Source organism: Rhinoraja longicauda, chromosome 18, assembly GCF_053455715.1.
Source record: "Rhinoraja longicauda isolate Sanriku21f chromosome 18, sRhiLon1.1, whole genome shotgun sequence".
NCBI lineage: Eukaryota > Metazoa > Chordata > Chondrichthyes > Rajiformes > Arhynchobatidae > Rhinoraja > Rhinoraja longicauda.
The window spans coordinates 12863105-12877615 of record NC_135970.1 but is presented as its reverse complement, the minus strand read 5'-3'; the positions used below and the strand labels follow the sequence as shown (position 1 = coordinate 12877615).

At 44.1% G+C, this 14511-nt stretch overlaps 1 protein-coding gene across 2 annotated transcripts in view; it reads right to left on the bottom strand.

Moving 5' to 3' along the window:
• The window catches only part of LOC144602254 (N-acetyl-beta-glucosaminyl-glycoprotein 4-beta-N-acetylgalactosaminyltransferase 1-like), a 569664-nt gene that overhangs the window by 36448 nt on the left and 518705 nt on the right, over positions 1 to 14511 (bottom strand). The window contains exons 15-16 of one of the 2 annotated variants that reach the window (XM_078415127.1): positions 12022 to 12314; positions 8828 to 8981 (exon numbers count right to left, since the gene is read on the bottom strand). In XM_078415127.1, the coding sequence (XP_078271253.1) occupies positions 8828 to 8981; positions 12022 to 12314 (447 nt within the window). Of the gene's footprint in view, positions 1 to 8808; positions 8982 to 12021; positions 12315 to 14511 lie in introns of both variants that reach the window. The other variant, XM_078415128.1, reaches the window with a different exon arrangement.

Sequence of the window (14511 nt, the reverse complement as noted above, 5' to 3'; positions counted from 1 at the left end):
AGATGCTGGTACAAATCGAAGGTATTTATTCACAAAATGCTGGAGTAACTCAGCAGGTCAGGCAGCATCTCAGGAGAGAAGGAATGGGCGACGTTTCGGGTTCTTTACCAATGACTTATTTACCAATTGATGGTGCACAATGAAACTCTCCCCTACTGTACATTATTACATTGAAGAATGTGGAGCACAATGGCTGATACTGCACTGCTTTCATTGTGTGCAAAGTTATTTAGTGCTCGTGAGTAATGTTGGTTCCACAACAATTGATCCAGCTTCACAGAATTTGTGCTGGATCTTGCATTTAATGCGCAGTACACAGAGTAATTAATTTGTCAGCTTGGTTTCACTCTGACAACCCAAGGGAAAATTTAGTTATAGCCTCTGGGGCACGAATTCTACTTATTATTCCCTGCGAACATTTCTGAAATGAATCTGGAGCTGGGAGCTGAAGCAAGCCACTGTGTAATGTGACTGCTGTTCACGTGGCAAATTAGTTCTGTATACAACTGCCCGTGACACGTAGAGACCTTTAAAAGTTAGCGGGGCGGTTTTTCGAACCGAGGGAGAGTGAAAGCGTGCAGAAGCTCCTCACTTTACATTGGCACTTTGATGTTTTAAGTGCTACGCCATCTGTTGAATTTGTGATTAGCCACATGATGAATTCTTAACCGCAGAGCGTTTCCAGAGATGATAAGCACGCCAACCGCAAATGCTCTCCCAAAAATCAAAATGGCAGAGTTCCCGATCTCCCCCTAACAGAAGCCAGACACTTTCAAGCCCAGCTTTCTCGCAACCGATTACTGGAGTACAGTTGCACCAGTCTCCCGTGCTCCGTTTGACTCCTGTTGCCCCATGTACTTTGCTACAATTTGCCAGTTTTAACAAGGAACTCATGCTTGGGTGTTCACCGGCTTTGCAGGAAAACGTTGCAGAGAACAGGGAGAGTTGAGTTGAGTTTAATGTACCGAGGTATAAGTTCATAAGTTCTAGGAGCAGAATTAGGCTATTTGGCGCATCAAGACTACTCCGCCATTCACTCATGGCTGATCTATCTTTCCCTCTCAACCCCATTCTCCTGCCTTCTCCCTATTGTGACTAAAGACACTCTGAATACAGAAATTCCTCCCCATCTCCTTTCCAAAGGTATGTACTTCTATTCTGAGCCTGTGTCCTCTGGACTCTCCCAGTCGTGGAAACATCCTCCCCACATTCACCAGAGCCAGGACTTTCACTATTCGGTGAGTTTCAATGAGGTTCCCCCCTCATTACTCCAGCACTTTGTGTCGATCAATTAGAAAAGTATTGGAAATAAAAGACACAAAGTGCTAAAGTTATTCAGCGGGTCAGGCAGCTACTCTGGAGAACATGGCTATTTGATTTGAGTCGGGACCCTTCTTCAGACTGATTTTAGATGGGGCAGGGGGAGAAAGCTAGAAGAGAGAAGGAACACAGACGTGGGAATTTTTGATAGGCAGATGATTAGAAAAGCAAGAGATGAAAAACAAGGTGTGAGAGGAAAAAAATGGAAGAGTTTTAAAACTGTGAAGCCTGAAGAAGGAATGTAGTTGGAGGGGAAATAGGGGTGGATTCAAGTGGGGCACAGAGCAGGGCTGGGGGGGAGGTTGAAAAAAAATGTGTGTGGGGGAGAACGGGTGGGGAGGAAGGGCTGTTGGAGGTTACCTAAAATTGAAAGGTTATAAGTATTGTAGGCTGAGTTAAGCTGATTAATCGGATACTTTATCGGATATATTTTATCTCTTACTGCTCCCAAATGTCCGACAAATTGAAATCTTCCTTCTAGGCATGAGTGCTGTGACTTATTCAGGGCCTTCGGTCCACCGAGTTCGCGCCGAACAGCAATCGCTGCACACTAACACTATCCTACACACTAGAAACATAGCAAATAGGTGCAGGAGTGGGCCATTCGGCCCTTCGAGCCAGCACCGCCTTCAATATGATCATGGCTGATCATCCAAAATCAGTACCCCGTTCCGGCTTTTTCTCCATATCCCTTGATTCCCTTAGCACTAAAAACTAAATCTAACTCTCTCTTGAAAACAACCAGCGGATTGGCCTCCACTGCCTACTGTGGCAGAAAATTCCACAGATTCACAACTCTCTGGGTGAAAAAGGTTTTTCCTCATCTCAGTCCTAAATGGCCTACCCCTTATTCTTAAACTGTGACCCCTGGTTCTGGATTCCCCCAACATCGGGAACATTTTTCCTGCATCTACCCTGTCCAATCCTCTAAGAATTGTATATGTTTCTATAAGATCCCCTCTCATTCTTCTAAATTCCAGCGAAAAGAAGCCCCGTTGACTCATTCTTTCATCATATGTCAGTTCCGCCATCCAGGGAATTAACCTGGTGAACCTACTCTGCACTCCCTCAATAGCAATAATGTCCTTCCTCAAATTAGGAGACCAAAATTGCACACAATACTCCAGGTGTAGTCTCACCAGGGCCCTGTACAACTGCAGGGCCTCCTTGCTCCTAAACTCATATCCTCTCACAATGAAGGCCAAAATGCCATTAGCTTTCTTCACTGCCTGCAGTACCTGTATGCTTACTTTCAGTGACTGATGTACAAGCACACCCAGGTCTCATTGCACCTCCCCTTCTCCTAATCTGACAAAACCTTACATTTATCCACATTATACTGCATCTGCCATGCTTCTGTCCACTCACCCAAACTATCCAAGTCACCCTACAGCTTCATAGCTTCCTCCTTGCCCCTCACACTGCCACCTAGCTTTGTGTCATTCGCAAACTTAAGAGATGTTACATTTACTTCCCTCGTCAAAATCATTAATATCTATTGTAAATAACTGGGGTCCCAGCACCGAGCCTTGTGGCACCCCACTAGTCTGAAAAGGACCCGTTAATTCCTAATCTTTGCTTCCTGTCTGCCAACCAGTTCTCTATCCATGTTAATACCCTACCCCCAGTACCATGTGCTCTAATTTTGCACACTAATCTCTTGTGTGGGACCTTGACAAAGACTTTTTGAAAGTCCAGATACACCACATCCACTGGCTCTCCCTTATCCATTCTACTTGTTGCATCCTCAAAAAATTCCAAAAGATTAGTCAAGCATGATTTCCCCTTCATAAATCCTTGCTGTCTTTGACCGATCCTGTCACTGCTTTCCAAATGCGCTGCTAGAACATCTTTAATAATCGACTCAAGCATCTTCCCCACTACCGATGTAAGGCTAACTGGTCTATAATTCCCTGTTTTCTCTCTCCTTCCTTTCTTAAAAAGTGGAGTTACATTGGCTACCCTCCAATCCACAGGAACTGATCCAGTGTCGAGAGAACATTGGAAAATGATCACCAATGCATCCACGATTTCTGGGGCCACCTCCTTGAGTATTCTGGGATGCAGACCATCAGGCCCTGGTGATTTATCTGCCTTCAAATTCCTTTTATGTTTACATACTTGGCAAATAAATTAATTACAATTACAATTCAGTCCCAACAGTTTACCTAACACGTTTTCTGACTAATGCAGATTCCCTTCAGTTCCTCCCTCCCACTAGATCCTTGGTCCCCTAGTATTTCCGGGAGATTGTTTATGTCTTCCTTAGTGAAGACAGAACCAAATGAGTCGTTTAGCACTTGGGACCAAGTACAATTTTACCAAGCTAATTAACCTAACAACCTGTGCTTCTTTTGAGGAACATTTCCTGCCCCAGCTGCAGCCATTTTATTTGCAAACGTCCTGGTTTCCAATACCGGTTTTGATTGAGAAATACAGCATGGTAACAGGCCTTCCGGCTCACCAAGCCTACACCGACCATTGATCACACTCTTCGTATGCTATCCCACTTTCACATCCACATTTAGGGGAATTTACAGAGGGCAGTTAACACAAACCCACACGTTTTTGGAATGAGGGGGGAAACCCCTGTCGTCACAGTGAGAATGTGCAAACTCCATCCATGGGTCATAGAGTCATAGAGTGATACAGTGTGGAAACAGGCCCTTCGGCCCAACTTGCCCACACCGGCCAACATGTCCCAGCTACACTAGTCCCACCTGCCTAGGCTTGGTTCATATCCCTCCAAACTTGTCCTATCCATGTACCTGTCTAACTGTTTCTTAAACGTTGGGATATTCCCAGCCTCAACTACCTCCTCTGGCAGCTTGTTCCATACACCCACCACCCTTTGTGAGAGAAAGTTACCCCTCAGTTTCCTATTAAATCTTTTCCCCCTTCACCTTGAACCTATGTCCTCTGGTCCTCGATTCCACTACTCTGGGCAAAGGATTCTGTGCATCCACCCAAACTATTCCTCTCATAATTTTATACACCTCTATAAGATCAAGGGCCCTCTGGCACTATGAGGCAGCAGCACTATCAGATAGTTTTTCTAACATTTTATTTATTTTTTGATCCATCTTAACTGTGAATGTCAAAGGCTGATACTTCCACCGCTTGTAAGTCTGTAGTGGAGAGCTTCAACTGCTGCCAACATTGTTTTTGATTGGAAGAGTCAACATGGAAACAGACCCTTTGGCCCATCAAGTCCAGACTGACCTTTGATACTGACCTTTGACTGACCTTTCACACTGATTTTATGTTATCCCATTTTCGTACACACATCCTACACACTGGGGGCAACTTGCAGAAGCCAATTAACCTACAAATCTATGTGGTGGGGCAGCAAACCGTAGCACATGGAGGAAACCCACGTGGTCACTGGGAGAACCTGCAAACTCCACACAAACAGCACCAGAGGTTGGAATCGACCTTTCTTTTCAAATTGTTTGGACTTCCTTTAAATAAACCTATAGTATTCATCCCAAGGGAGAATGTGTAACTCCATTGCCAGCCCTATGCTGTGCTGGGGTCCACTAAAAGGCCGGGGAACTAGGCTGCTGGTAAAAGACTGTCAATGCCAGAGAGTATGCTGCAAGAAACACGATGGCCAAGGAGCAGATGATCCAGCAACATGGCGACAAAAGACAATCTGCCCCGACGCAGGGGTCCTCAGAAGAATGATGTTTTACTTTCAAAGGGTTTGCTTATCTTAGTTTAGAGATACAGTATGGAAACAGGCCCTTTGGCGCACTGGGTGCACACTGATAGGTAATCACTAGTTCACACTAGTTATATACTATCCCACTTTTCCATCCACCCTCTACACACTAGGAGCAATTTACAGAGGCAAATTAACCTACAAACCCGCACAACTTTGGGATGTTGGAGGAAACCCACGTGGTCACAGGGAGAAGGCGCAAACTCCACACACCAGCACCCGAGGTCAGGATGGAACCCGGGTCTCTGGCGCTGTGAGGCAGCAGCTCTACCAGCTGCGCCACTGTGCCGCCGTTGCGAATGGCTTTGTGAAGTTTCCTCCTCCACCGTTTGTGGCGGGTCGCTCAAGGCAACGATCCACCGAGCTAAACTGCTCCGACAGCTTCAGACAATGCAACCGTGCTAGATGAATGACAAATGATCGCCACTGAGAAGGACTAACATGCTATGCCAATAATCTGCCTGATATGCAAACTGTCACCTTCAGTTTCAATCACCTTTAGGATCACAAAGGTAGACACTTGCCGATGGACAAGAGAAATTGTTCCACATCAGCGTCTCGACGGCGTGCAATCAAAACTACTGATCAGCATTGATGTTACGGGAGGGGAGAAGATTGGATTGCAGAATTGCACCACTGGAGACACAAATGACCGCAGATTTAATAACAAAATCAGGATGGCTGCACAATGTAACTGGCAAAGCAATCGCTCAACATTCAATACTGAAACTGAAGAGAGGACAATGTGCTTTGTTGTACGTGGCCTTAATAGCTGGATTCATGTCTCTAAATTAACTACAGGGAGTTGCAATAACCTGGAGATATTTAACTCCAAAGGGAATGCAGAATAAAGACATCATGTATGCCAGCAATGAAGAATCCAGCAGCACCAAGGTGAAGCGGGAAGGCTGATGAGAAGAGGTTGCACTGATTTAGCAGCTTGAAAAGTTAAACAAACATTCCGAGATATGTTTTGGAGAGACACAATCAGAATTATAGAAATGATTTTACAGGGGATAGTTGCCATTTAGCCTATTTACTCAGAAAGAAATGCTGGAATGGTGTTTTGCAAAAAAGTAAAGGTATTTCTGTATTAAAAAGTGTTGAGTTAGCAGCTATATTCAATTGCTGGTGCTTGAATCATAGCTGTTCCTTATTTTCCATTCTATTTGGAGTCAAATATATGCAAGTTCTTGTATCTCCTACATTGCCATTAAAGATACACCATTGTCTAGAAATACATCCATCCATCACTGCATCTTCCGAAACTCAGAATGTATTATGATCACAATAATACATTTTCCAGTACAGTGACTGCATTATCATTGCATTTATATGCAATAGATTGTATTCTGCCGGAAACTCTAACACATTAAAAATCTGATTTATTGCACACATCCCCAATACACAGCACCCTTACAATTTCATGACAACTTCTCAGTGAAGCTGTTATGAGATCCCATGTCGACGATTTTTGTCATTGTGTAATTGCAACCTTCTTAGTGCTGAACATGTTTACGCAGTTTGCGAACCATTTTGCTATTTAATATAATTTTTGAAATTTTTCGCAAAGAAACATTTCAATTTTTTCAAAAAACAGGATGGGGCCATTTGTCACCTCTAGCCTCCTTCACATTTCAATGTGATTAGATCTAATGCTCTATCTAAAATGTCATATTTCTGTTCGCATCTCATGCCTCTTGATGGCTTTCGTGCTGTGAGATCGATCTCATTCACAAATATATTCAGCAAGCTGTCTCCACTGTTTCTGTGGCAGACAGTTCCACTGCCTCACCGTCACAAGTAAATTATCCTCATCTCAGTCCTAAAGATCTTACCCAATATCTTGAGACCCATAGTATAAGAAGATAACTGCAGATGCTGGTACAAATCAAAGGTTTTTATTCACAAAATGCTGGAGTAACTCAGCAGGTCAGGCAGCATCTCGGGAGAGAAGGAATGGGTGACGTTTCGGGTCGAGACCCTTCTTCAGACTGAAGAAGTCTCCCTTACACTGACTTCAGGTCTTGAGACCCATAGCTCTGGACAGTCCATCCAGGGGAAACATCCAGCCTGTCCAGAACTGTCGGTATTCGATATATTTCTCATCTAATTTTCCCATTGATTCTCCGGCACCCTTGGTTCCAGAGCCTTTCTGGATTATCCATTCCGCTGGACCAACAGTGGTCACAGCCTTGGCGTGCTGAGAGACCGTCGAGCAAAGTCGGCCACAGACGCCGGCTATGGGAGCAGATCTGCCAGCTCCGGCCGGGCTGAACTTCCAGAGCCCCGACCGCAGGCGGCAAATTATCTGCACAGGAATCCCGATGAGGTCGAGATCGGCCACCTCACACGGCCTATGCACCACATTTTCAGGGGGACTTCCGGGGCAGGGGAGAGGGGTGATTTAATCTGCATTAAAGGGGAGTAGGGGAGCAAACCACCGGAAAATCGATGGAGGTCCTGCCCAGTGAATGCAAGCATGGTCAACCAAATTTCTCCTGAAATAGCCTAATCATCCCAGGATCGCACTGGAGTATCTTTCGAAATCCTTGTTGCCTAGAGTTTAAAAACTGTCTATGATGAAATATTTCATAGGTCAGATTGCTTTCCTTTGGAACCGAGGTGCTTCCCGGAGACTTAATTGAGTTTATGAGGCTTCTAGAGAAAGAAAATTGGATGGACCTATTCCCCTTAAAAGAGGAGTATTGATTTAAGATAACTCACCGATTAATACAGGGAAGGTGAATAGTTTTGTTTCCATCCAGAGGATGCTGTAGGACTGGAACTCTGAATGAAAGGGTGATAGAGGCACAAATCCATCTCATATTCAAACACGTGTGTTCGATCAGCTGTGACGCTTGGCCAAGAGCTGGAAGATGGGATTAGGTTGAGGAGATCTTCCTTGATCAACACTGAAACAATGGATCAATCGGCTACCTACTGTGCCATAAATGCTCTGTGATTTCATGATAGACAAACCAGGATGCATCACAGCATGGTTTGGGAACAGCTCCATCCATGATCTCAAGAAATTGCAGAGCATTGTGGACGCAGCCCAGACCTTCACACCTCCCTTACACTGACTCCATCTACACTTCATACTGCCTCGACAAGACCACCAGCCAAATCAAGGATGAGTCTCACCCCAGTCACTCCCTCTTCTCCCCTCTCCTATCGGGCAAGAGGTACAGAAGTGTGAATACGCACACCTCCAGATTCAGGGATAGTTTCTTCCCATCTGTCATCAGGTAACTTAGCCACCCCATCAACAACTAGAGAGCAGTCCTGAGGTACCATCTACGTCATTGGAGACTCTCGGACTATGTTTAATTGGACATTACCTTGCACTAAACGTTATTCCCTTTTTCCTGTATCTGTACACTGTGGCTTGATTACAATCATGTATAGTCTTCCATTGACTGGAAGGCACGCAACTAAAATCTTTTCACTGCGCCTTGGTACACGTGACAATAAACCAAACTAAACTAAGCATTGAATTCATTTAAGACAGGAGTGAATGGAGCCGGAGCTAATTTTATTTCAAGCACATGACCATTTTATGAAGTATTGCATATGCCAATTTTAAAAGGTTGTGTTTTGATTTGTTTAGCAACATGAATTGCTTTTAAATGCCTCATTAACCCACTAGTTCAGGCTCCTAACAATACTAGAATGGTATATGGTTCCACTTTCCCCCAAATAAAACTGTATCTACCAAACACTGAGACAATTGCCATTTAATTTTCCAATAAAGATCTTACTCTAAAGCATTTACAGTACCGAGGAAGTTTGCTGATCTTCAAGGCCTCCCCCACATCCATGTCACTGCTGTCAAAGTCAATGATGATCACGTTGAAGTATTCATCCTTTGTTGTCTTGTAGAGATCTTCCATATCTGCAATGAACTGCTGCACCCAACGGGCCTGATTCTTTACTGTAAAGATAGAAAGGAAAGATAATTGCTGATGTAAAGATTAACTCACTTCAATGGCAGAAATGTATTTTCCACCTTTCTTTCCTACTCTCCAGAGGTCACAAGATGGGCACATATCAAAAAGGCAATCAGCCCATCTAAGCTGAACCTTAGTGGAAGATGTTTCTCCTGCAATGTATTTCCCAGTGGTAGATTCAATGAATTGAACACTTTGTTAATACTGACAACTCTTCAGAAATACTTCATTGGCTGTGGAGCAATTTGAACAATCAGAGTGTCACAAAAGGACCATGCGAATACAAGTATTTCTTTCTTTACTCACCAGAAAGGCTTATTTCAGTTGAAAGTTTCTCTTCTGTTAATTAAGTTTAGATTAGTTTAGAGATACAGCTTGGATTCAGCCCACCGAGTCCACGCCGACCATCAATCACTCGCACACTAGTTCTATGTTATCCCACGTTGGCATGCTACTCACTAGGGGCAATTTACACAAGCCAATTAACCTAAAAACCTGCATGTCTTTGGAATGTGGGAGGAAACCGGAGAAAACCTACACGGTCTCAGGGAGAACATACAAACTCGGCACAGACAGCACCCTTTGTTAGGATCAAACCTGGTTCTGAGGTGCTGTGAGGCAGCAAATCTACCACTGCACTACTGGGGCCACCCTAGTATGTTTGAGTGTGTTGGTCCTTTGTCATCCTCTCAAGTGAGAATTTGAAGTAGATTGAAGGGGGTTACATATTTTAAAGACCAGTTATTATTTTGGACATTTTGATAAGGTTAAACCTTATCTAAACCTAAAAGACAGCTGTATAACCAGTCATTTCATGGTTGTAGGGATGATGTGAGTTTTGGACCTACCCACTGTACTTCTCCGCGATAGCTCAATGTTTAGCAAAGTTCTGGTGGGTGTCTGCTGAAGTGCACAATAGTTTGACTACACGGGCACAGCCTACATTGCTGGAGAATGTTTCTTTTCATCTAACTACAGGCTGAGGCCAAGCATACTATTTTAAACACAAAATGCTGGAGCAACTCATGGTTGACCCGAAACATCATCCATTCCTTCTCTCCAGAGATGCTACCTGTCCAGCTGAGTTACTCCAGCATTTTGTGTCTATCTTCGGTGTAAACCAGCATCTGCAGTTCCTTCTGACACTTATTATTTTAAAGCTGGTGGGAATAAAAAACGGAACAAAACTATTCCACTTTATCCTCCAATGGTGCAAATATTGCCCCCAAACCAAAAAAAGTATGATTGATAGTTGTGGTTAATGTTGATGTTATGCGGGTTTGTAGATTACTCAAGATATGGAAAATTAATTACTTTTTTGGGCCAGATATGTGAAAAGAAGTCTTGTACTGTTAAGTTGGTGACATCATAATCTCCAAAGCTATTAAATAGCACCAATAAGTTCATAAGTTTTAGGAACAGAATTAAGCCACTTGGACCATCAAGTCTACTCCGCCATTCAATCATGGCTGATTTATCTTTCGCTCTTCCCATTTCCCTGCCTTCTCCCCATAACCCCAGGCACCCGTACTAATCAACGGTTACCAATAAAGTGTCTTTGAATTCTGAGAATTTGTAAGTCAAGGCTGTTTCAGTGGATTACAATAAACCAACTAATATTTAATCTACAGCGTGAGATGAGAGGAGAACTGCGGAGAATCAGCCAAGATATTATTGTGGGTGGCAGGCAATGAAGAGAATAGAGACATCGTGCATGGGAAGATGTGTATTGTTCCACAGTTCCTTTGTGGGATGATAACAGGAAGGTAAGGGAATCTATACAAGACTGAATGTGCTTCGTGAAGGCCGAGAGTGGCTTGTGATTGACAAGCCCATTAGCGACAAGCCCAAAAGCCCACTAGCGATTGACAAACATCGGAGCAGCTCTGGGCATGTGAAGCAAGTGACATCAATCAATACAGACGGTATGGTTAAACAGGAGAATATACACCAGGTTAAATTCAAACCACAAACACATTGGCATTATGTAATGAGGTGGGTGGTCTCCTTGTGTTATTACCAATCTCAGCAAAAACAACAACAGACAAAGTGTGGCGTGAAATTGGGAAGCGATTGAAAAATAATTCTAATGCTGGACACAAAGTGCTGGAGTAACTCAGCGGGTCAGGCAGAATCTCTGGAGAGAAAGGATGGGTGACATTTTATATAGAAACATAGAAAAATTGGTGTAGGAGTGTTTTCATTCAACCCTTCGAGCCGGCACCGCCGTTCAATATGATCATGGCTGATCATCTAAAATCAGTACCGTATTCCTGATTTTCCCCATATCCCTTTATTCCTTTAGCCAGAAGTGCTAAATCTGTGGGGTTTGGATCGGGACCCTTCTTCAGACTGAATGTAGGGGGTGGGGAGTGAAGAGGAAGGGAAAAAAGACCAAGGCCAGCCACAAAGATGTGATCCCAAGAGGGGTACAACGCGGTGAGGCTGAGGATCTGGTTAGGCGACTGGGGAGGGGGGGGGGGGGGGGAAGCAGGTAAAAGGGGAGGGGGCAGGGGAGAGGAGTACATCCAAATCTTCACCCATCCCTCCCCCCCACCCCCTACTTTCAGTCTGAAATAGGCTCCCAACCTGAAACGTCACCTATCCTTTTTCTCCAGAGATGCTGCCTGCACCACTTGAGTTACTCCAACACTTTGTGTCCACCTTTGGATAAACAATCATCTGAGGTTCTTTGTTTCTACAAAATAATTCAGATTATGATTCAGATCGGCTTTTTTTTAAATGAATGGCAGATATGGAATATGTCTAGTTACTGGGTTAAATCACTGGTAGTTAGAATTTTTCTGACTCGGATTCTAGCATTGATTAGTTTAGTCACTGAGTGCGGAACTCAAATTGAGGAGGTAAATGCATTTTCATTAGCTTTGAGATGGTTGCATGATAATCCAAATTCCTCCCACAAATTGCACCACAAGAAACAAGAGACATTGTGAATGAGGAAATCACGATCCACAAGGACACAATTTCTGAAATTGCGTTCATTTGATTTTCGCTCTTGCTCACCTGGAACTATAAAGTGCACCATAACGTTAGACCTCATGTGCAGCCCAAGCGGTTGGCATAGAATAGGTTTGGAATATGGAGCATTCTGTTGAGTGGGCTCCTTATCTTGCATTTCAGTTGTTTCTTCAATCCCATCATCTTGTTTGCTTCTGTGTAGCAAGAGGTAGATGTACTCTGTCAAGCGGACCACTTTCTTTCCCTTCTCCATCAGCTCAAGTTCAACGAGGTACCTGTTACCACGGGCAGAATCCCTCCGCTTTTCCACGTTAATGATCCGCAGAAGTGTATAAATCCTGTCGAAAGAGGCAGAGAAAGCAGGTCCCATTAGCTGTGGTGGAAATGTTCTTGCTCCTGGTGGCAACGCCAACTAGGGAGCCATAAATATAAGGTGGTCTGACAACTCCATTGAGAACCTCTCGACCCACAGGATGGATAGATTGTAGAGCGTGGTCGAAAATGAAAGCGGTTGAGGTGAACAGCATTTAGAGTCCTAGAGTCCTACAGCGCAAAAACAAGCCCTTCAGCTCAACCCGTCCATGCCGACCACTTACAGAAGTCAATTAACCTACAAACTCGCATGTCTTTGGAATGTGGGAGGAAACCAGAGCACCCGGAGAAAACCCATGTGGTCACAGGGAGAATGCTCAAACCTCATACGGACCGCACCTGTAGTCGGGATTGAACCCAGGTCTCTGGTGCTCTAAGGCAGCAACTCTACCGCTACACTACTGTGCCGCCTGAGGAAGAGTTTCGTTTCTGTACCTGAGGAAGAAAGGGAGGGAGATTGAGATAAAACACAACTATGTGTGGAGTAAACTCGAGGACAGACCTATTAGGCTGAATTTGTAACTGTGTTATAAAATTCTATGAATTATTTAAATAAAACTTTCTCTGAAAGTAATTTCCAGTCAAATGGCTTGTGATCAGTAACAAAGGTTTTTCAACACCATGGATTGAAAGCAAAAAAATAAATACATTTTCCAATAAGCCATGAGGGTTTTATTTTAACTGAGAAACTTAAGAAGTAAAGAGGAAGAAAATACTGTACATCGTTTGCCATTAGGATTAAATGGGTGGAAGGATTTTGGCCGTCAGTTGTACTTGCACCAACATCATCAGTCCCACACATTTCAATCTGGTGAGGTGTAAATCAATAGTGGCCAATATTTTCAAGCGTGTTTCAAGGCCAGTTTATTGTCACATGTATCAATTAAGGTACAGTGAAATTTGAGTTACCACACAGCCATACTAAGTGAAAAGCAACAAGACACACAACCACATAAAGTTAACATAAACTTCCATCACAGTTTGCCATTGATAATCAAAGTCAAATTTCTTCCGTGTGGAATAATACTGCCAAAGTCAGAAGATTAGATACCCCTGGTTACGGTGGAACAAAGGTCTATTAATTTTATATAGGGAAAGGAATGTGTGGCCAATGGCTATTTTGGTGCTAAAGACCGCAGCTTCAACTAGATGGGCAATCACCCTTCCAATGTGCCATCCACACTATGCTCTCTTCCACGGCTGGGAATGCCCTGGCTAGTGGTCTCAGTCCCATTCAAACTTGTTCAATGGTACTTTATTGCCACTTACTTAGGTACAGCAAAATTCTTTTTTTTTAACCGAAAATTGATCTAAGTCTTACCAATGCGCCAAGACATTATGACCACTGACAGGCAAAGTGAATAACATTGATTATCTTGTTACAGTGGCACCTGTCAAGGGGTGGGATATATTAGGCAGCCAAGTGAACAGTCAGTTCTTGAAGTTGATGTGTTGGATGCAGGAGAAATGGGCAGGAGTAAAGACCTGAGCGACTTTGATAAGGACCAAATTGTTATGGCCAGACGACTGGGTCAGAGCATCTCTGAAACGGCAAGGCTTGTGGGGTGCTCCTGATCAGCAGAGGCGAGTACCTACCGACAGTGGTCCGAGGAGGGACAAACCACAAACCGGCGACAGGCAGGGTGTTGGGCGCCCAAGGCTCATCGATGCGCGAGGGCAGCGAAGGCTATCCCGTCTGGTCCGAACTGACAGAAGGTCGACTGTGTCACAAGTCACAGAAAATCTTAACGGTGGTCACGGGAGGAATGTGTCACTATACACAGTGCATCACACCCTGCTGTTTATGGGGCTGCACACGGAGGACCAACAGCATATTAGGCAGGTGGTCATAATGTTTTGGCTCATCAGGTCATAATGTTTTGGCTCATCGGTGTATGTAAGCACAATCATATCCAAGTACGAGAGTGTAAGAATAGTAGATTACACTGAGGCAGTACACAGACTCCATCTTGTATCCTTCTAGTTTCAACGTTCTTAACAATGCAGAGTCTAATCTTTACCCTAAAGGCCCATAGTCCTGAGGGGGCGGCAGAGTTGCAGGAATGGGCCTAACCTGGCGATGTTGTTGATGTCATTCAGTTACCGCACCACTCCGCGCCGCTGCAGACTGCATCCAGTCCACGCACTTGTCTGACCTCTGTG